General features: G+C 43.5%; 1 protein-coding gene across 6 annotated transcripts in view; it reads left to right on the top strand.

Annotated features, from left to right (window-relative positions):
* LOC137546932 (SH3 domain-containing kinase-binding protein 1-like) overlaps positions 1–23,414 on the top strand; it is a 516,647-nt gene that overhangs the window by 410,004 nt on the left and 83,229 nt on the right. For all 6 annotated transcript variants that reach the window (XM_068269991.1, XM_068269992.1, XM_068269993.1 and 3 more), the window contains 2 exons: positions 7,482–7,557; positions 14,117–14,211. In XM_068269991.1, coding sequence (XP_068126092.1) covers positions 7,482–7,557; positions 14,117–14,211 — 171 coding nt within the window. The remainder of the gene's footprint in view (positions 1–7,481; positions 7,558–14,116; positions 14,212–23,414) is intronic.

The following is a 23,414-nucleotide window of genomic DNA, read 5'->3' as shown; positions in this document are numbered from 1 at the left end:
TAAGCACAGAGGAATGTTCTTGCTAGATCCACACACCTCTGTGCATTGCCTGTTCCTCTCTTTACTCCACCGATGAGGCAGGCTTGCAACAATGTTCCCTTCTATCGCCCTCCCATTGCCTCCTTTTCCTTGCCCCATAAGGTGAGTGAATGGGTGTGGTGATATACTGGGGTGCTTATGATATAAGGAATACAGGAACATATTTCTTTCATTTTTCTGACTGTATCATATGGGATTGTATGTCAGCCAGTCTGGCTTTTGGAAGGTGTCACCTGGATAATGTCTGTATGTAGATTAAATTTGCATTGAGGGCAGAGATCAAGAGAACTGCCATTGTCTTCATTTAATAGACCAGTCACCTTCAATAGGCAAAGGAACCTGGACAGTAATTAGGAACTGTCTAGCTCGCCTCTAAATAGGAGATGGCTATTCAGGCCAATACTGTCAACAATGTGTTTGTCACCTGTAACGTGGACTAGGGAAGTCTTTTCATGTATGTACTAAAATACACTTTAACCTGGGGGAAATTGGAGGTTAAGGAAGTCTTTTGTTGTGTGTGGGCTATAGTACATTTTTCACATGTGGATGTTAGATCTCTGGAAATCAAATTATGTCTGAGGATGTAATTAAATCTAGTTCCCCCCGTCCAAACAGGCTTACAGCCTCAAGGCAAATATTCCATTATAAAAAAACGGGGACAGATACCTAAAATCAGTCCTCTTCTGACGGTAGCTGCAGCTGGACTCCCGGCCCAAGCTAAGGGGCTCCTGGTCAAGCCAGAGCTGTGTCCGTCCACAAAAGTCCAAGGTTCTTCTATCTGGATCCCTGTATTTTGGTAAGCAAATCGCTTGGTGTGTATCTTTGTAAACTCTTAATTTTGTAACCTTTTATTTTGTTTTTTGTAATCTTTTGTATATATTCTGTTCTGCATAGTTCCACTTTTTTCCTGGAATATTAAATTATTATTTAATAAGCTTGACTTCTGCTGTACTAAACTAACACTCATAGCCTAGAGGAGACTGCAGTGTAGCTGTGTATAAGTCCATGCCTAATTGTATGCTTGAGCAACACTACGATATGAAATTGCAATTGCATTGTGTGCATGGGGCACTTCTGCGCTCGACAGCCGAGTGGGAAGTCTAACAGTATCTTTCGGAACGACTGTTAGTGGTTTTGCTTCACTACCGTGTGAGATTGCAACTGTGTGTGTGTGTGCGTGGCGTTCTCGTATTCGGCCTAAGCACAAAGCTGACCCAAATACGTAAACGCAGATTGCGTATTGAGCACTCGACAGCTGAGTGAACGTGTCTAGCAAACCGCTAGTGTTGGCAGTAAGGAGCTTTATAGGGGTCACAGCCTTGTTTGTAGCTTGAATAAGGCTGTCCCCCGCTTGATCTGGTCAAACCCGCAGTCGGGAACCGTATACGGAGGCGTGCCACGGGCCGGTTCCTGACAGTGGGTAGGGAAGATGAGGAAATGGAAGGGTGATAGGAGGAAATATCACAACAAGCATCATCCTGTCTGAAAATTTGACAGAAAGTCTAATTTTTCAAAGAATTATGGACACAAGGAGAGAAACATGAATATACCTCTGTGCTTACCTTAGGTAGTTTTGCCTTGGGTAAGGTATGCCTAAAACAATAACCATGGATCTGAGACCCATGCAGTTATTGTATTAGAGTGGACCTGAACTCTTGCACTCGACAGTAGGAAAACATAGAGACATGCACCCTGTATGTACTTATAGAGTTTAGCCTGTCTAATCTAATTCACCATCATCTGTGACTAATCACCACTGTAATTTGATCTCTCAGCTGTGTCACCTCAGGAATCTCCTCTGCCATGGCAGAGCAGCTAATTTGTAAACACGGGATGTTATCTATATGTCTGCTTCCATGAAAGCAGCAGACTCACTTCAGATTTATTGCAGGATTTTCTGTCAGCTGTAACAAAAGAAATGTTTTTTCTTTACAGGATCTTTTAGAGCAGAGAGGAAGTTCTGAGTTCAGGTCTGCTTTAAGAGGGCAAAGTACATACAGGCACCACAGTCCCCATTCTCATAGAAAGTGATTTCACGCACAAGTTGTTGCTGGATAGCAAACATGCAAGAAGCTAAGACTATATATTTCTCTAATCATTTCTCTAATAAAGAAGATTTGTGCTAGCAGTCTCCTAACTTAAAGACTGTCTACAGGCAAACTATAAAAAAACTTAATTGGAAGTTTAAAGTAATTATAGACCTAAAGTCATGGCGCTTGGTTTTCTGTGGAACCAGGACACGTACTGAGTTAATAAGTTCTTGTTCTTTCCTATCAGTAAAATGAAGATATTGACAGTCGTTTGAAGTCATATTGCTTCCTGACTGATGATGGTTTTGACAGTCTGGCTAAAGGTGCCCATACACTCGTCAGATTAGCAGCAGATAGATCATCAGATGGAATTCTTATCTATCTGGTGTGTAAAAGGAACATTTTTTACTAGAATAGAATTCCAATAGATTTCAGTTTGAAATCTATTGAAAAACAAGTTGATGGCATTTTTTGCCATCAGATTTCCATTAGGGCCAATGCAAAATGATAAGCAATCTCAACAGATCGACCTAGATTTTCCACCCTGCCAGTTCGATGGAAATCCATCGAAATCGATTGAAATCGGCCGTCGAACGGTCGATTGGACAGCCGATTTGCGATCGATCGATTTTGATCGATCGGTCGGCCAGAAAATCGGCTGAGTGTATGGGCCCCTTAAGGAAGTATGGAGACAAACGGGGCAATTCATTGGGGTATTTAATAAAAAGAAGGGTAAGATCATATTAGCAAAGGGATAAGGGGTACAAACAAAAGGTAAGAAGAGTCAACAAGCTAAACATAAGATGATAATATGTACCGTATTGGATAGTGGAGGATGACACATCAGCAGATCAGTAACTGGCTAATAACGTCTAGGTCACATGATATGCTTGCATGAAGAAGTTATTCATTAGGTTGCCTTTGACGATTGCAAGCATGGATAAGTGCCAAACAGATCATTTCCAGAGGAGATCTTCATGACGATGATACTATATTAATTACTTTTTATTACCGAACTATAAATAGACAGTTATTAAGCATTTTACAGGCTGACAGAACTGGAAGCAGAATCAATGTTAGATTTACAGAGGGTTTTCAATGTATGCCAGACTTCTGTTCCAGGGTGTATAAATACATCCAAAGCTTGGCAGATGAGCTTTATCTCCTCTAGGGCTGTATGAAGGACAAGAGGACATGATTATGCATGATGGATGGGAGATTTCACCACCTGTTTACACAGGGTTCCTTCACAGTAACATGTATCTTACCACAAGACTTACCGTATTTGTGGGAAATGTTCTACTAGATTAAAAAGGGTCTTGGATGGTGTTGAAGGGCATCCACAGTTATGATTGCTAGGTGAGGGAAGAGAGGATGATAACTTGATTTAATCAGGAAGATAATTTCAAGGATAAAGAGGTTGACCTTGATGGACCAATGTCTTTTTTTCAGCCTTGATAACAAAAGGTGGGCATATGTTAGTCAATGGCCACCAGATCAACCATCTGATAGATACCCCTCTGATTGAATCTGATCAGAGAGGGATTTATTACCTGGCCACACACTGCACATCGATTTCCAAAAGATTTCAGCATGAAGTATATTGGAAAATGTAGCACTGCCACCTCCACTTATCAGGTCGCCCCTCATGTTTCCCCCCTCCCCCTTCCTCAGTCAGTGATGCATGTAGCAGCAGCTCACCTATTTGCCACGTGCCTCCTCTGCGGTGATGTCAGTACGTGAGATGGGGTTATGGGGTACAGGTGTTGCCGGCAGAGAAGGCTTTAGAGGAATACAGGACTCATGCCACCAGACAGGTTAGCTGATTTCACACTCAACACAGGTCGCAAATCAAGTAATTTATGGGCACCTTTATGGATATTTGGAGAATATGGCCCTGTGTAATTATGAAAGATAGATGTAAATAAAATGTAGTGTAAATTAATGGTAACTGATTATTTACTACATTTATAAAGCACCAACATATTACATTGCACTGGACAATTTTTACTTATTATTCTTATTGTATTCATAAAGGGCCAACATTGCACAGCACTGAACAATAAATACATATAATGGTACAAAGGATTTAACGTAACAAGGTTATACAACATGGGACAAAGTTATACAAGGCAAACGGTACAACATACATGATTGTGCAATTTTGAGCTGGTCAGGTAGGACCTAACCAGTCAAGTAAGAGGCAGTCATTGGAAAGGAGCACAATGATGGGGGCACATGATCATGTAGAATACAATAGGGAAGGGAGGACCCTGCCAAAGGCTTACAATCTAAGGGGAGGGGAGATGGACACACTAGGTAGGGCTGTAGAATAAATATTCAGCAGAGAGTTAAGGTGGCCATACATCAAAACACACAATTTGCGCACTTTCCTACCTTTATCTGGTCAGCAGGCACGAATCAGGTATACTGTCATACACCCTTTGCCTGCTGTACCAGATCTTACCATAGACAAAGCAAGATGTTCCCTGCATAAACCGCACCACTCCATATGGGTCAATATTGACCCATATGGAGTGATGCGGTTTATGCAGTGACATTTTGCTTTGTCTATGGTATATACTGTTTCTAGTTCCTTTCTGCACACCCATTTACTACCCCTCACCCTTGGGGTTTGGCTGATAGTGCTTGCCCATTTTTTGTGGTTCATATTGCTGTAACAAATCTGGCAGGAATTGCATAAATTAGCATTCAGGTGGGAGGCTTCGGTTGGACGTAATCGTAGACTACATTTTTTACAGATACGCCGCGTGTAGGCATCTCCCACACATTCCCCTCCCTAACCACTCACCTGTCAATCGCATCCTAAAAGATGCAAAAAAGAAATTTAAAATCACAAACACTGGTTCGCATGACAGCCGGAGGCCCCAGTCTTTCTCACTGGCAGGGGCCCCAAACCCACCATGCTTTGTCTATGGTAAGATCTGGTACAGCAGGCAAAGGGTGTATGACAGTATACCTGATTGGTGCCTGCTGACCAGATAAAGGTAGGAAAGTGCCCAGAGGGAAGTGTGGGCGGGCCCTGGACCTCTCACCACCAGGGAATTGAATGCTAACTGCAAAACACACAATTTGCTCACTCCCAGCTAAAGCACTTTCCTACCTTTATCTGGTCAGCAGGCGTCAGTCAGCCAATCAGGTATATTGTCATACACCCTTTGCCTGCTGTACCAGATCTAGCAGGAATTGCATAAATTAGCATTCAGGTGGGAGGCTTCGGTTCAACGTAATCGTAGATGGGAACATAATCTTTTACAGGGACGCCCCGTGTAGGCACATCTCCCACATGGTCCCCGCCCTAACCATTCACCTGTCAACCGCATTCTGGAAGCTTCTGCGCCTGCTGACCAGATAAAGGTAGGAAAGTGCTTTAATTGGGAGTGAGCAAATTGTGTGTTTTGCAGTTAGCATTCAGTTCAGAGGCAGTGGGGGTGAATTCCCTGGTGGTGAGAGGTCCAGGGCCCGCCCGCACTTCCCTCTGGGTATCACATGGTGTTTTGGGGGCCCCAGCCAGTGAGAGAGACTGGGGCCCCCGGCTGTCATGTGAACCAGTGTTTGTGGCCATATATCAGTTGACTTGGCGGCCGATCGAACATCCAATTCGATTATAATAATGGAATTTGATGAAAATTGGTGCTGCCAAGTGCATGCCTGACTGACAAAGCGACCAATTTTTGGACGCGCATGCTGCAAGATGCCGGGCCGAAGTTGGTTGGTGTGCAGCGGTATGGCGGCAATTTCCGGAACGAGCGACGAGACAAAGAAACCCCCGCTGCTACTGTCGCAATGTATAAATGTGCCTGGTGTGTGCATTTGTATGTTACCTGTCCTGTAGCAGCCTCCACGCGGTGTCTGTAACCTCCGGACGGCTCTCTGTAAACGACATTGGCGCAGTGTCTGACGTCGGCACACAACGTCTGACGTCATACAGTAAGCGCCAGTGGCATGTATAGATAGCCGCCCGGAGGATTATGGACACCGCGCGGAGGCTGCTACAGGACAGGTAACGTATAAATGCACACACGGGGGGGAGGGGCACATTAAACATTAAGGGAAGCGGCAGTGTGGACTCAGCTGATTCCCTGAATATTTCCTGCTGAAATCGGATGGGAATTGGCCAGTAGTGTATGGGCAGAATCAACAAAATACAAATTTATCTCTAATCTGATTAGAGATAAATTTGTCTCTTTGTGGAATCTGCCCATCATTCTCAGGTCTAGGGGTACCTTAACTGTGTGGTAGGGGGTGGGTAGGCAAGTTACAAAGGTACAATTCTTTAAAGGATGGTAGACGTATCGTAACAAGGTTATACAGCAACGGACAAAGTTATACAAGGCAAACGGTACAAGATACATGACCATGTGATTTTAGGGCTGGGTGGCAGGTCCAGTAATTCAACTGATGTAGTCATGTCCTGGGAAATGCATATTATTTGTGTGAGTAAGCTTACCTAATTTTATATATATATATATATATATATATATATATATATATATATATATATATATATATATATATATATATATAAACAATACTTGACTTGTTTGAGGTAACTTTAGGTAAACGGGGGTGGTCAGATATAAGGTCATGGCCAGGTTGACGTGTTAATGTGACTGTGGAAGTGATGCAAGAGGAGGAGGTAACATGAGCACCACATGCACACAGCAACTTATCTTGGAGAGAAAAAACAGTCATCTTGGGAGGCTTTGAAAGCTGGTTGACAGGTCTCTCAATACAAATTGATCAGTCGGCTAAAGCGGCTAAAGCGTGACCTTGTTCTAGACGTGTTTGCAATCTGAGTCTGTGAAAAAATGGGTGGGTCTGGTGAAAGTTATCTCATGTCTAGGTCTGGCTTTATTGTGAAAGGTTATTAATAGACACCTATGTAAAGATAGCATTCTTTTTTAGAGAGTTGTTTCATTTGGAATCTGGGATGAAGGGTTATCGCTGGCTCTTGAGTTCTGTTTTCTTCTCACCGTCTGTCTGTATCTGAGCTGGAAGCCTGATTACAACACACCCACAGAAATGTTCAACTATTACATATTTCCCCTTTGTCTCAGCTAATAGTCATACATGGGAACCATGCTCGGATTGGGGACAGTCCATTTGTAGCTATGTGTGAAAGCCGATCTTTATTGAATATTATCCTATGTGTAACATTTTCAGTGACCAGTGTGAGCAGCTTAGTGGGACAGGAAGGGTTGGGCACAATTAATCACTCAGGCTTGATTCTCATTCCATAAACAGTTGGACACCGAGTCACTTTAATGCACGCTTCAGTACATGTGACATTATGTAAGTGCAGTTACCCTTATACTTAAGTGATATTTGAAGAAAATGACCCATCGATCAATATTTTGATGTGCTGAAATATAATGTCTTGTATTTTAGACAATGGGGAAAAAACTGCCACCAACGATGACATCGCAAGAATCTCAGAAGATGGAAACAGAAAATAAAACTAAACGTAAGTTATGTTATTAAAATTTTTGCAGTGTAGTGGTGGCCACATGTTACAATTTTTCTGTTAGATTTTACCACAATTCAATTAAAATGATCCATTGTGTGAAAAAAATCGAGAGAAAATATTTTTTCGATCGATAAATTTGATCTAAATTGTAATTTTTTTTAAATTAAAATCGGTCGGAAAGGTTAGAAAAATCAGATCAATTTTGTCAGAAATTGAATGGTGTGTGGAAGGTTGTATGAAAGTAATTCGACCTAATTTTAAGTTTACATTCAAGAATAAAAAAAAAACTTTTACTGTCCAATTGATAAATTAGATGAAAACAAATGGGGAACAGATTTGAGAATGTAAGGTAATTTTTTTAATGTTGTTTGTGTTGTGTGTCTTCATACTGTACATTGCAGTGATGGCACAGAGAACCCATGCACATTTATAAATGAAAAATGTATATATTATTACATCTAATTTATATCTTTTATTTGATTGTTTTTGTTGTGATTGTTTTTGGTTACAAGACTAATTTTTCGTTGGACCAAAAAAAAAACAAAAAAAAAAACAACAAGTTGTCTAATCGAATGTGTGTGGCCACCATAACAGTTGTGGGTAAACATAAGATTGCGGGCTGTGAGTCAATCTTCATGAACAGCAATCACACGCTCTACTGATAGCTGCACCGTTATTTTCCCTACTGGCCGGTGGAGTTTTGTGGTGTGCATCTGGTTGGCACAGATGCCCCCAGTTTGTCCGTGTATCTCTAGTCTTTATTGCTGACTGGGCCTTACAGAACTGTTTATTTATGCAACAGCCTGATGAAGGGCATATTACAGCCCGAAACAAATGTGTCGTTGCCTGAATAGCTAATTGTTTTACCACGTCAAGCCAGATTACAGTATTTGTTAGTCTCATGAAAAGTCTCTTGTTTGCATATACTTGATTGTTGCTCATGAAGATTGATTCCACGGATCAAAAATGTTTTTATGGATGTCTATTTTTGTATTTTTGTACTTGTGTCAGTAAAGTTGGACTAAGTTTTTGTACTGCAAGACTGAGCTTTAGCGTTTTTACAGTCCTTTTCTTTTCCTATAGAAACATAGTAAATGTGGGTGTGGTAGATCACCTGTTGAGAGGAATGTGTGTTTTTGCCCTTCCTCTAGAAAGGGTCATAGCTAGAAAGGATCATACCCGATTATACACTAACTGTCTTTGTGAGTCATGCATGAACTGGATGGGGAGAGTCTCTGAGACAACACCAACTGCATATAGTCATAATCCTGACTAATAGACACAATAGTTACCCGCTTACATGTCTACAGGTACATGTAAAAAAAGTGCCCAGTAAAAAGCGTGCCAGATATTGCCGCTAGTAGAATATTACCGATATTCTGCAGCTTAATTACGATAGTAAAATATCAGTAATCTTTACCAATTTTACAATGAGCTAGCCCTACTCTCACAGAATCCTCTCTCCACCGATGCCTAACCCTAAGACCCCCCTTGTGGTGTCTAACTTTGACTCCCCCTGAGGGTGTCTAATATTAACACACATAGATTTTGTCCAGTGGGACACGCATGCGGTAATTTATGCACACACATGCTTTGCACATATACCATAAAAATTATGTTCCTATGCCTTAATGTTCGTGAATAGGGCAAACAACCTTTGTGGAATTAGCCTTGTAGTCTTTTAACTAGTGAACCCAAAGTTCCATTTAATATTGTTTGTCCTTCTCTGGTACATAATTGAATTACTACTAATGATTATATATAGCACAGATATTTTTTCACAAGTGGCATAATAAAGTTTCCCAGCCTAGCCATTATGAACTGATTTTCCTCCTTGGCGTGGATTGCTTCTTGCCTTGAGGATAACGTCAGACTTGGCAAGCTCCAGTCTCTGATTATACTCTGTAATAGGAAATAACTCCTACTGATTGTAACTATAAATGCCCTTCCCTTTCAAGATTTTCTTGCCTGCTTTGAATAGAAAATGCACAAATGCCTTCCTATTTTTCTCTGTATTTTGGGATCTGCCCTCGAATGAATCACTGCCTATTTCAAATTACTGAGACAATTAAAGCCATGTACCATTCTGTTAATTACCTAGAAACAGGTATGTTTATCCTAATGTTTATATGTTGTGATATAACCTGTGTGAAATATCAGGTTCATAAGGCATGGCAACAAGCTTGTCTATAGTGGCACCATACGGAGAACTGAATCTCACACTGTGGTCCATAGACCACTAGTTGGCTGTGAGTGTGTTGCAGGCCACCAGTGGCACCATGCTGAGAACTGATTCTCACATGGTGGTCCATAGACCATTAGTTGACTGTGTATGTGTGCTGGCCAGTGGCCACTAGTGGCACCACGCTGAGAACTGATTCTCCAACGGTGGTCTATAGACCACTGGTTGGCTGTGAGTGTGTGCTGGCCACCAGTGGCATCATGCTGAGAACTGATTCTCACATGGTGGTCCATAGACTACTGGTTGGCTGTCAGTGTGTGCTGGCCACCAGTGGCACCACGCTGAGAACTTGATTCTCTCACAGTGGTCCATAGACCACTGGTTAGCTGTGAGTCTGTGCTGGACACTATCAGCTTTTGTAGACTCTTTATTGACGGGGCAAAGGACAGAAGTATTTGCTATATCATCTGATGCAAGCAGGAGTCACTCTGCATAGTCATGGCTGATGTCATCAGTGAGGTTGAAGGGGAGTGTATTTCCTCAGCATATCACTTGTTGATAGCTGTTGTTCTCTTTAACCACTTGAGGACTGCAGTGTTAAACCCCCCTAAAGACCAGGCCATTTGTTAACAAAAAGGGCCACTGCAGCTTTAAGGCCTCGCACAACACAGCACACAAAAATCGTAAAAAAGCGCTGCATGCACCGCATTTGCATTTACCGCAAATTGCCGGAAATTGCAGCAGTGAGATCACTGCCATATATTTTACATTACACTAGCGTTTTTAAAAGTACTAGCGATTGCCGGCGATTCAGCAATTAGTGATAAATGGCTTACAAGCCTGCGCAGGTCTACTTTTTCAAGCACACACCCAACCCGCCCCCGCAGCCCTGCTACCCGGTGAATCTGGTACCCAGTCCCGTTAACCACACCCGGCCCGCAACCCGATTAAATCATAATGGGTATTCGAACCTGACCCACATGTCAGGTAACCTGCGGGTACCCGACCTGATGCCCTGTGCGGGTCTAATTTTTCAAACCTGACCCGCAACCCGCTTTCTGGTGAATGTAGTACCCGCACCCGCAGACCCACTACCCGCACCCGACCCGTAACCCGATTAAAATCAAAGCAGTTACCCGAAACCAACCCACATTTCGGGTAACCCACGGGTACCTGACCCGATGCAGGCATCTAAAACGCCTGTTAATCGCCCCTGTGTGAATGGACCCTTAGGCCTGGGACCTGCTAGCAGTATGTTACTAAGCTGTTACTAAGCAGTTGTGATTTGAAAAGCTTTGCCAATGTAATGCTATGGGTGTTATCCCACTTGAGCAATGTGATTTTATAATAATCCCCATTAGCAAGAGCTTTTTCAAATCACTGGCGCTTAGAAAAGGTTGCTAGTTGGTTTGAGCCCTAAGACTTGGTTCCCACTGTGCCGGACAAAAAATTGATCCTGTAAAAACAGACCCATTTTCTTTTTAAACCGATCAGTATGTTACAATGACATCAGTTTTTCATTCCATTTTCACGTTGCCACCTGCTCGGTACCTGTCATCGTCACATTCTCGTTCCACCGCTGCCAGGGTCCTATTCTTGGCAGTAATGGCGGTATACAGAGATGTGAAAAACGATTTGCCCCCTTCCTTATTTCTTATTCTTTTGCATGTTTGTCACACTTAAATGTTTCTGCTCATCAAAAACCGTTAACTATTAGTCAAAGATAACATAATTGAACACAAAATGCAGTTTTAAATGATGGTTTTTATTATTTAGTGAGAAAAAAAACTTAAAACCTACATGGCCCTGTGTGAAAAAGAAATTGCCCCCTGAACCTAATAACTGGTTGAGCCACCCTTAGCAGCAATAACTGCAATCAAGCGTTTGCGATAACTTGCAACGAGTCTTTTACAGCGCTCTGGAGGAATTTTGGCCCACTCATCAATGCAGAATTGTTGCAATTCAGCTTTATTTGAGGGTTTTCTAGCATGAACCGCCTTTTTAAGGTCATGCCACAACATCTCAATAGGATTCAGGTCAGGACTTTGACTAGGCCACTCCAAAGTCTTAATTTTGTTTTTCTTCAGCCATTCAGAGGTGGATTTGCTGGTGTGTTTTGGGTCATTGTCCTGCTGCAGCACCCAAGATCGCTTCAGCTTGAGTTGACGAACAGATGGCCGGACAGTCTCCTTCAGGATTTTTTGGTAGACAGTAGAATTCATGGTTCCATCTATCACAGCAAGCCTTCCAGGTCCTGAAGCAGCAAAACAACCCCAGACCATCATACTACTACCACCATATTTTACTGTTGGTATGATGTTCTTTTGCTGAAATGCTGTATTACTTCTACGCCAGATGTAACGGGACACGCACCTTCCAAAAAGTTCACCTTTTGTCTCGTCGGTCCACAAGGTATTTTCCCCAAAGTCTTGGCAATCATTGAGATGTTTTTTAGCAAAATTGAGATGAGGCTTAATGTTCTTTTTGCTTAAAAGTGGTTTGCGCTTTGGATATCTGCCATGCAGGCCGTTTTTGCCCAGTCTCTTATGGTGGAGTCGTGAACACTGACCTTAATTGAGGCAAGTGAGGCCTGCAGTTCTTTAGATGTTATCCTGTGGTCTTTTGTGGCCTCTCGGATGAGTTTTCTCTGCGCTCTTGGGGTAATTTTGGTCGGCCGGCCACTCCTGGGAAGGTTCATCACTGTTCCATGTTTTTGCCATTTGTGGATAATGGCTCTCACTGTGGTTCGCTGGAGTCCCAAAGCTTTAGAAATGGCTTTATAACCTTTACCAGACTGATAGATCTCAATTACTTTTGTTCTCATTTGTTCCTGAATTTCTTTGGATCTTGGCATGATGTCTAGCTTTTGAGGTGCTTTTGGTCTACTTCTGTGTCAGATAGCTCCTATTTAAGTGATTTCTTGATTGAAACAGGTGTGGCAGTAATCAGGCCTAGGGGTGACTACAGAAATTGAACTCAGGTGTGATAAACCACAGTTAAGTTATCTTTTAACAAAGGGGCAATTTCTTTTTCACACAGGGCCATGTAGATTTGGAGTTTTTTTTCTCACTAAATAATAAAAACCATCATTTAAAACTGCATTTTGTGTTCAATTATGTTATCTTTGACTAATAGTTAACGGTTTTTGATGAGCAGAAACATTTAAGTGTGACAAACATGCAAAAGAATAAGAAATCAGGAAGGGGGCAAATAGTTTTTCACATCACTCGATATATTCGAGAGACCCATTAGAAGCATCAGGCTGCCATTGGTTTGCAAAAGATTAGTGAGAATCCTCCCTGAATGCAAAGGAGGAATAATATCACTCAGTGAAACAATGAGAATCCTCTCTGGGCAGCCCAACGGTGGGAGTTGTTGGGTGGAGCACTGGTGTAGTTCTGCTGCTTGGCACTGGTTAGTCACCTATACATCTGTCCTCACCCTACTGCTCCTCCCCACATCTTGTTCCTGAACCATTCCTCCCTCTACAGACACTGGACAGAGATTAAATAGCAGATCACCCACTCCAGCAACACCTAGTGCAAGTGACACGCCACACTGCATCCCATGAGGCCACTAGCCTGCCACATCTTACATACCGGTATTTACTCCACCTATATATTATATCATCTTTTGGTCAAATTATGTGCAGTGGATAAGGGCATAGTCTGGAAAAAAGATACAACCTCTTTTGGGATTTCTTTGCTGTCAGTGTCCCCATGGGAAATCTAAATCAGAATTTACCAATCATGAATTGTGCTGTCTATAAGCCCAGAATTTATGCATAGTTTGTAATTAGAACTGCAATTAGAAGTAAATCTAGGGTACGTACAAACATACAATTTTTATTGGCCAATGGTTGACCAATTTTACCACTCCTGTTGTATAAGGGCCAACATATTTTGAATATTATGCACAAATTGTGCAGGTAAGCTCTCATACTACACATAGGTGGTAAAATTGGTCAACCAAAATTGGATATGTGTACCCAGCCTAAATCCTGATAAACACATTCAATTGTGATTAGCCAATAACAGGCCAATCTTATCACCTCCATATACAGTAGTATGAGGGTCAACAGATTCTGAATACTATGATCAGATTGTGTAGGTAAACTTTCTTACTACATAGAAGTGGTTAAATTGATCTGTGATTGGCCAATCAACATTGAAGGCATATACCAAGCTTTAGTTTAGGCATTGTCCTCAGCAACCAATCAAATGTTGGCTATAGGTAAGATCTTCAGTTTATTTTGGCCTGTGTTGCATTCTGTGGGAATATTATGTAGCACCTGTTGACATCTGTCACCCTATGTTTGCATACTAATTACTGTTGCTAAATAAATCATACAAAATGTTTACTTTTCTTTAACAGCCAAGGAATATTGTAAAGTTCTCTTCCCATATGAAGCCGCCAATGAAGATGAATTGACAATCAGGGAAGGTGAAATTGTGATCGTTGTAAACAAGGTAATTTACTGAGTAACGTGCAAATTGGATATTCTTTCTGTCAGTTTCAATTTAGAAGACTGGAACGAATGTTTCCTCTTGATTTATACAGTCTGCTGTTTTATATGCTGGTATATGTATGACTGTAATAGAGCCCAAACATGCATATTTCACCAATCTACTAAATGGAAGAGAAGTCCTGAATGTGGCATCATATCCTTATAATCCAAGCATGATGCCCTGTCATAGTGTATTTACACTAAGCATTGATAGGGCCTGACACATTAAGCTGCAGTATACATATCGCATGCTTAATAATAAACAGGCTAAACTCTCTAAATACATATTGCATATGCATTTCTATGTTTTCCTTCTGTGATGTGCAAGTGGTGAGTTCAGGTCCACTTTAAAACAAAAACTCCGATACCATGTATTGGCTAAAGCTACTAACATACTTTGGATCCTCTCTGGAAAAATTGTTCGTAATTGTCTCGGTCACAAATCTAAAGTGCATACAGGTGCCCCGCAATGTTGTTGGCCTTCTCTGCTACAATCAGCCAGATCATATTGCCTTACCCGATACCTCGTTTGTTCTGTGGGAAATTTAAGGGATTGTTTCCACTACACATGGATTCTGGTTACTGAAAACTGACTCCAATGACTGCCTATGGGAAATCTGCATCAGAAGAATCGTGTTTAGTGGAAACAGGCCCATAGGCATTCATTGAAATCAGATTTTCTGCATCCAGAATCCGCGTGTAGTGGAAACAGGCCCTAAAGGAAGTTCCTATAGTGCAGTGCTGGTTACTCATCCTCTCCCTCCCCTCTCTATAGAACAGCACACGGCTTCCATCTGCTAGAAGCTTTGCTAAACTTTGGTTTGTTTTCCAGACTTAAAGTACCCCTGAACCGGGGTAAAATCTATTAAATGAAGCCCATGGTGGGTAAGATTACCTTTGTAGAAGTGGGCTGCTGCTGCTCATTGTCCTCGGTGGTTTCCCCCCCCCCCCCCCCCCCCCCCCCGTTCCCAGGAGCTACCACACAACCCAGAAATTCCTATGAATGGTGCAGGGCTATTCAGAAGTATTCAGGCATGAGTTTTGAGCTGCGCCTGTGCAGTGAAAGAAAGCACTCGTGAACAAGCGCTCGTTTTCTCTGTGTGGTTTGGAATTTGCGTCTGTGCAGTTCCAATTTACGTGCCATCGCTAGAGGGAGCTTCCTGGTTTTCATATTCAGCTGAAGGATCCATTGAATATGAAGACCATCGGGGACAGGGGGACCCAGAGGACAACGAGCAGTGGCACCATACTCATACAAAGGTAATCTAGTAATGCAGTCATTTCTTTTAGCACCGGTTCAGGAGTACTTAAATTGCCAGAAATTACCTTTTTCAATTGTCCAGACAAAGAGTAAAGGTCAGCGATGTATTGGCAGATCAATCAAGAGACAGATCTCTCTGATCAGAGAGAGATCTGTTGGCTGCACATGTTTTCCGCAGGCTGATTCCCAACCAATTTCAGCATAAAATCTTTTAGGAATTGACCTTGTGACGCACATCCGCTGCCTCGCCGCCTCCATTGCTGTCCTCCCAAATGTTAATGTGCCTTTCATGCATTGAAATAGTTTACCTCTCCACTGCCGCCGCTAATGCCCAATTCTCCAGCTTTCACATTGGCGTCCTACGTGACGTCACACACTTTCCACGTGCTATATGCCTGGAAGTCATGGGGTGCGCCAATGCGGAAGCATCTGGACATTAGCAGTGGGTGGTCGGACAGGTAAAGTTTTTAAATGCATGGGCACAGGGGGACCGGTAGGGGCTTCCGTCCCATTTGTCGCTCATCCCAATTTCACACGCCGTTACCACCGCGCATTCGATCGACCACGCCAGAGGTTTCCCAGCATATATCCGATCACTACTTTGGACCAATTCAGATCAATGTGCATGTGGAAGGGCCCTAAGGATATCACATTTATATGTATTATTTCTTTACAAACATTGTTTAAATACATCATTTAGAAGACAACCTCTAAGGAAAGATATGAAAAACAGGATATCATCAGTAAAAGCGGCAGTCTTATTTTCCTAGGATGCTGCTCATGTAGCTTTAATACTATGATTTAATTTAATCTAACCTTCTGAAGAAGCACCTTGAGGATAAGAACAAAAAATAGAAGGGAAAGAGGACAGCCCTGATGTTTCCATTACTGATGCAAAGTGGATCTGAAAGAATCCCATTAACTTTAATTTGGTCAGAAGTGGAAAAAAAAAGTTCTATTATCTTCTGAAGTAGCGGGGGTCAAATCAAGTTTATCTAGGTTTACTCTCATAAAATCCATTCCATAGAAAGCTTTCTCGGCATCAGTGGCTAAAATCGTTTTCAAAGCCACAACAGTTTTGCCTAGTACACACCATACAATTTTCTGTTATTTTCTGTTAGATTTTCTGTAGAGAATGGTCATTATCTCTGTTGCATTGTCTTCTGGTTATCTCCTAAGTAGAACAGTGCCTAATTGCTAGGCAGATAGATGGTTAGATAAATAATTTCCAACTTGTTGAAAATTATCTATCTGTCAGGTAAATCTAACAGAATATTGTATGGTGTGTACCTAGCAGTCCGTTTACATAAATCAAGCACTAGCTTAGAAACTAAAGCTGGCCATATAATCTTGTCAATTTTTCCCATAGACATCCAGCCAATTCAGTAATTTGACCAAATCTGCTAGAAATCAATGCGCCAACATGATCAACCGATTGGTTTTCAGAAGAAAAAAATCAAATTGGTCGATCATACCAGATGGAAGATTTTAATTGGTGGCAGGTCAGGAGCCGAGGCAGATCAATGGCCCATAGCAATGCATTGCATTGAAGAATGCAGTGCTGCATTTAGACCCTATAGTTCTCCTATTCTCCCCTCCTGCTGCACACTGCTCTGCCGTGGGATATGCCGGAGACTCTCCTTCCACCTCCATAGCAACAGAATGCAGAATCTTGACAGTGCATTCTCGTCCTGAGGAAGAGTCCATTGTGTCTTTCAGGCTCCCTGCTTGTTAGTGCCTGATTGTTGCTGCCCCACAAACATGATAATATTAATAGTATGATTTATATTATTATGAAGAATCATTGGGGCATATTCACTAATCAGCGTTAAAATTGGGTCAAACTCTGACATTCAATAAAAATGTGTTTTTCTACTTTTTATTACCCATACAGTTATCGTAATTTGCTTTTGTGCACACATAATATTGTCTGTTTATAAATTACAAATTCCCAAAGTACAGTTTATATGCTCTGAAATCCGCTATTGCATTTTATTGCATAGCTGCTGTATTTATATATTAAAATCTAAGTAGTGATCTAGAGCAGCTATTTCTGCTTCTCAGCTCAATTTTGGCAGTTTGCTAATCTTTGCTAAATGCATCTCACTAAGGAATTTAAACAAAAGATAATGTTATCACCTCTTCCGATGTGGCTTTCCACTGAAGCAAGGACCTTTCCACTGAAGAACAAAGTGCTGTGTTATAGGGCTGGTTCACACGGGCGTCTGCTGAGCTTTTGCTTGGCATTGCGTTCAAACGCCAGCGTTTAAACGCCAGCGTTTAAAAGCTAGCTTTTGAAGGCTTTTGAAAAGCGTTCAAGGCTAGCAGTTCTGGTCTCTGCTATTGTTTCCTCGCGTTTACCGCCTCTGAAAGCAGCATGTTGCTTTTGAGACTAGACGCAACGCTGGGATCTACTGCCAGGCTTTCATGAAAGCCTGCAAGAGCCAGCTCTAAACGCTCCCATTCACTTGCATGGGATGGCAGTAGATCCCAAAAAACGCTGCGTCTGAAACGCTGCGTTAAACGCCACAAAAACGCCCGTCTGAACCAGCCCTAACTGTTTGAAAGCTCTTCTTCTACAATATCTTTTTTGTGGTAGTAGATATAATGCTGTAAATAATCTTTTAGAACAAATTGGTCTGTGCAGGTAGTGTAGGATGTGTTACCATAGCTGGACAAGCAGTACTAAGGTAACGTTGGATGTGCTAATTGCGCAATGTGCACTGCATAATTTGCGGAAGTAACTGTAAACTTACTGAAGTTGATTTCAGAATTAAATATTTTTCTCTAGGATATACGCTGTAATACTGAAATATTGTTTTCACCCATTTTCAACTTTTCTGTTTGCCATATACTGATCAGAACCAAAAATCAGAAACAAGCTGTCTACATGTGGGGTTGATGTGGCTGTGTAAAATTTAAAGCTATAGGCTTGCTATACACCAGCGGTTCTGGATGCTAGCCTGGCATATGCAGTAGTGGTGCATTGTGGGTAACCACAAGTGTTCACTTTAACCACTTGCCGACCGCCCACTACCTATGGGCGTCGGCAAAGTGGCACCCCCAGGACCACGTAACGCCGATGGGCGGCAGTACCTGGGGGACTGAACAGCCGGGGATCGCGCGCATAGATGCACGCGCATCCACGGCATTAGGCTCCGCCCACCCGCGACATCAACCCGCCGGCTATTTAGAAGCGCCAGCGGGTTGTTAACCCCCGATCTGCCGCATAGTAAGTGTATAATACACATTGTAATGTATACAAAGTGTATTATACACGCTGCCTCCTGCCTTGGTGGTCCCAGTGATCGAGGGACCACCAGGGCAGGAGGCAGCCCCCCTAGGAAACACACGTACACACACACACTGATCCTGCCCCCTGATCGCCCACAGCACCCCTCAGACCCCCGATCACCCCCTCAGACCACTGTTTGCACCCAATCACCCCCCCCCCCTAATCACCCATCAATCACCCCGTCACTATCTGTCAACGCTATATTTTAGATTAGGTCCTAAACTGCCCCCTGGGGGCTCCTGATCACCCCCCCCCCGCACCCTCAGATCCTTCCCAGACCCCCCCCCCCTGTGTACTGTATACATATATTCTCCCTTGTAATCACCCACTGATCACCTGTCAATCACCCATCAATCACCCCCTGTCACTGCCACCCATCAGATCAGATCCTAACCTGCCCCTTGCGGGAACCTGATCACCCGCCCATACTCTCAGATCGACCACAGACCCGCCCTCAGATCACCTCCCAAGTGCATTGTTTACATCTGTTCTCCCCTCTAATCACCCACTGATCACCCATCAATCACCCCCTGTCACTACTACCCATCAGATCAGACCCTCATCTGCCCCTTGCGGGCACCCAATTACCCGGCCACACCCTCAGATCGACCTCAGACCCCCCCCCCCCCCCCCTGATCACCTTGCCAGCGCATTGCTTGCATCTATTCTTCCCTCTAATCACACCCTGATCACCTATCAATCACCCCGTCACCCCCTATCACCACCTGTCACTGCTACCCATCAGATCAGACCCTCATCTGCCCCTTGTGGGCACCCAATCATCCGCCCACACCCTCAGATCGCCCTCAGACCCCCCCCCCCCCTGATCACATCGCCAGTGCATTGCTTGCGTTTATTCTCCCCTCTAATAACACCCTGATCACCTATCAATCACCCTGTCACCCCCTGTCTCCACCTGTCACTGCTACCCATCAGATCAGACCCTAATCTGCCCCTTGCGTGTACCCAAACACCCGCCCACACCCTCAGATCGCCCTCAGACCCCCCCCCCCCTAAACACCTACCCAGTGCATTATTTACATCTGTTCTCCCCTCTAATCACCCACTGATCACCCATCAATCACCCCCTGTCACTGCTACCCATCAGATCAGATGCTAATCTGCCCCTTGCAGGCACCCAGTTACCTGCCCACACCCTCAGATCACCCTCAGACCCCCCTGATCACCTCGTCAGTGCATTGCTTGCATCTATTCTCCCCTCTAATCACACCCTGATCACCTATCAATCACCCCCTCTCACCACCTGTCACTGCTACCCATCAGATCAGACCCTATTCTGCCCCTTGCGGGCACCCAAACACCTGCTTTACACCCTCAGATCACCCTTAGTCCCCCCTGATAACCTCCCCAGTGCATTATTTACATCTGTTCTCCCCTCTAATCACCCACTGATCACCCATCAATCACCCCCTCTCACCACCTGTCACTGCTACCCATCAGATCAGACCCTAATCTGCCCCTTGCAGGTACCCAATTACCCGCCCACAACCTCAGATCGCCCCCAGACCCCCCTTGATCACCTCCCCAGTGCATTGCTTGCATCTATTCCCCCCTCTAATCACACCCTGAGACACACATCAATCACCTCCTGTCACTACCTGTCACCCCCTAGCACACCTACCCATCATATCAGGCCCTAATTTGCCCTGTGTGGGCTCCTGATCACTCGGCCAAACCCTCAGATCCCCCTCAAACCCCATTCCGATCTCTTCCCCAGTGCATTGATTGCATCTATTCTCCCCTCTAATCACCCCACTGAGACACCCATCAATCTCCTCCTGTCACCACCTGTCACCCCCTAGCACTCCTATCCATCAGATCAGGCCCTAATCTGCCCCCTGCAGGCTTCTGATCACCCGGCCAAACCCTCACCCGCCCCACCGCAGTGACAGAATTATTTTTTTTCTGATCACTGCTGGTCTTTACGACTTAATTGTGGCTGAGACCAACCGTTATGCCACACAATACGCAACCGCCAATCCAAGAGGCTACCATGCCCAGCCTTTTCGGTGGAAACCACTCCAAGTTTCCGAACGCAACATTTTTTGGGGCCTTCTCCTTAACATGGGTCTAGTCAAAAATAAAATCTTCTATGAACTCACCATACTCCTAACAGAATACCTTGGGGTGTCGTTTTTCTAAAATGGGGTCACTTGTGGGGTTCCTAAACTGCCCTGGAATTTTAGGGGCCCTAAACCATGAGGAGTAGTCTGGAAATCAAATGCCTCAAAATGACCTGTAAAATCCTTAAGGTACTCATAGGACTTTGGGCCCCTTAGCGCACCTAGGCTGCAAAAAAGTGTCACACACATGTGGTATCGCCGTACTCAGGAGAAGTAGTATAATGTGTTTTGGGGTTAAAAAAAAATCATTTTTTTGACAAAATTCATGTCTTTTTTGATGAATATAATAAAAACTAAAAATCACAGCAGCAATCAAATAGCACCAAAAGAAAGCTGTATTAGTGACAAGAGAAGGAGGTAAAATTAATTTAGGTGGTAGGTTGTATGACCGAGCAATAAACTATTAAACCTGTAGTGGTCTGAATGGAATAAAAGTGTCTGGTCCTTAAAGGGAAGGTCCAAGCAAAATAGACATCAGAGGTCGGCGGGCCGCATTGCGTAAATTTTTACGCATTCCCGCTAGTGCAGGAACTTTAACACATACATTTTTACGCGTTACTGATTTAATGTACGCATTGAACCACTAACGCGTAAAAATGTATGTGTTAATGTTCCTGCACTAGCAGGAATGCGTAAAAATGATAGCAATGCGGCCCGCCGACCTCCGAGGTCGGCATGCTGCCAGCGGGGGACTGGAGCAGCAGTGAGTGACTACGAGGGCACAGGATGGCTGCATGGGGCTGGTAGAAGCCCCAGGTAAGTAAAACTCATTTTTTTATTTTGCTTGGACCTTCCCTTTAAGGGGTTTTAAGACTGCAGTCCTTAAGTGGTTAAGCTGAATTATTGCAAGTTTCCTTCTGTTTTAAGAAAATAAATCACACCAACTTTTCTGAGATACAAGAAAACTACCAAACTACCAAGAAAAAATGCAAGAAAAAGATGAAGCTGTAAAAGACTGTGCATCTTGCTGCGGGAGCAGAGCGGGAATGTGTGCTTCATCCACACAGTGACAAATGTAGGCAGCTTTTGGCAGGAACACTGACAGTCATCACATTCTGTGTCTGTTCAATATATCCTGTGTTCTCTGCTAACAAATCATCTGTGCTAGAATATTTCATTTTCTTCTATTACAAACAATATGCTGTAACAGTGTAAGATATGAACTAATCAAAAACACACTGGCCAAAGCCAGCTGACCATGGATCTGCCCTGTGAATTGTCCCTAGATGGATACAGAAAATGATGCTGAGTTGCGATGCAGCACTTGAGGGAATGCACGCTTCAGCCTGTCTCGCATGTACAATGTCTCAGTAGTTGTAGATGGAATGATTATTTAGCTCCATTGTGTTAGTTGGACTGACAATGAAGCTCACCTAGCAAGAACAGGAAAATGTGCACCCGTGTCATGCAGGTGTACCCGGGCTGGACTATGCTTTTCTCCCACCTAGGCTATATCGTGTCACCCCTCCTTCTCACTTATTCCATGGTTATTTCCATACCCTGATTTCAATAGCAATCACTGGTACTTACACATTAGCTCCTCAACCACAGATTCGGCATGAACAGCTGATTGGGCCGACTCCCCTCTCCACTGCCTAACACTAACTTTTTGCATACAACAACATTGTCCTTTCACGTACAGCAGCCTCCATGTGCATCCCACAATGCAAAGCTTCTTCTTCCATGTACAGGAGCCCTCTTTACATACAGCAGTCAACATCTACCACCTTTGTACAGCAGCCCATCTATATCAAGCAACAATCCCATGTGCAGGCCTGGATTTATATCACAAGAACCTATAGACAGAGATGTCCAGACACCATAGACTTCATCCTCCATGAACCTAAAAACCCCAGCTGAACTGCACCGTAAGTGTGCTGGCTGTCCCAGATGTCACTTCTCCCTTACTTCGCTTACCCATCATAGGTAGCTATAGGTGTCCCTTAGCATGAAGTAGCCCGAGGTACCTTCAGTACTAAGTAGCTAGAGGTGCGTCTGACTGAAGGGAGATCTCGTCAGTGGAATGCCGAGAGCTGGGCAAGTTACCTCTCATTTACACTCTCATCAGGACTTTGCATCGGGAAGGAAGGAGAAAGGCACCCGAGGAGGGGAGTGAGCAGCCTTTTCATCATCAGGTGCCTGTAGGCACATGCCTACAGTGCCTTATGTGCGACATCCTGCCTCCCAAACCAGCTGCAGGATCGCATAGGCAACATCACCTTTATTCCTTCTGCAGCCTTACATGTACAAACGTCCAATTCCTTTTGCAGCCCCCATATGGTGCCTCCTTCCTGGTGTATTGCCTGTGGGACATTTGCAGGACCCCAACCCTGCAGCTTACTGGCACATTCTTCAATTTAGGGAAATGAGTTAAGAATCTTGTCTTTACCAATACTGGGGTTATGAAGAGGAACAAACACAATTAACCACATGTTAGGAATGGCCATGCTAGGGTCTAGTGGTGG

The sequence above is a fragment of the Hyperolius riggenbachi genome, chromosome 2 (genome assembly GCF_040937935.1).
Source record: "Hyperolius riggenbachi isolate aHypRig1 chromosome 2, aHypRig1.pri, whole genome shotgun sequence".
In the NCBI taxonomy this organism is placed as follows: domain Eukaryota; kingdom Metazoa; phylum Chordata; class Amphibia; order Anura; family Hyperoliidae; genus Hyperolius; species Hyperolius riggenbachi.
This window is presented reverse-complemented; position numbering and strand designations above follow the sequence as displayed.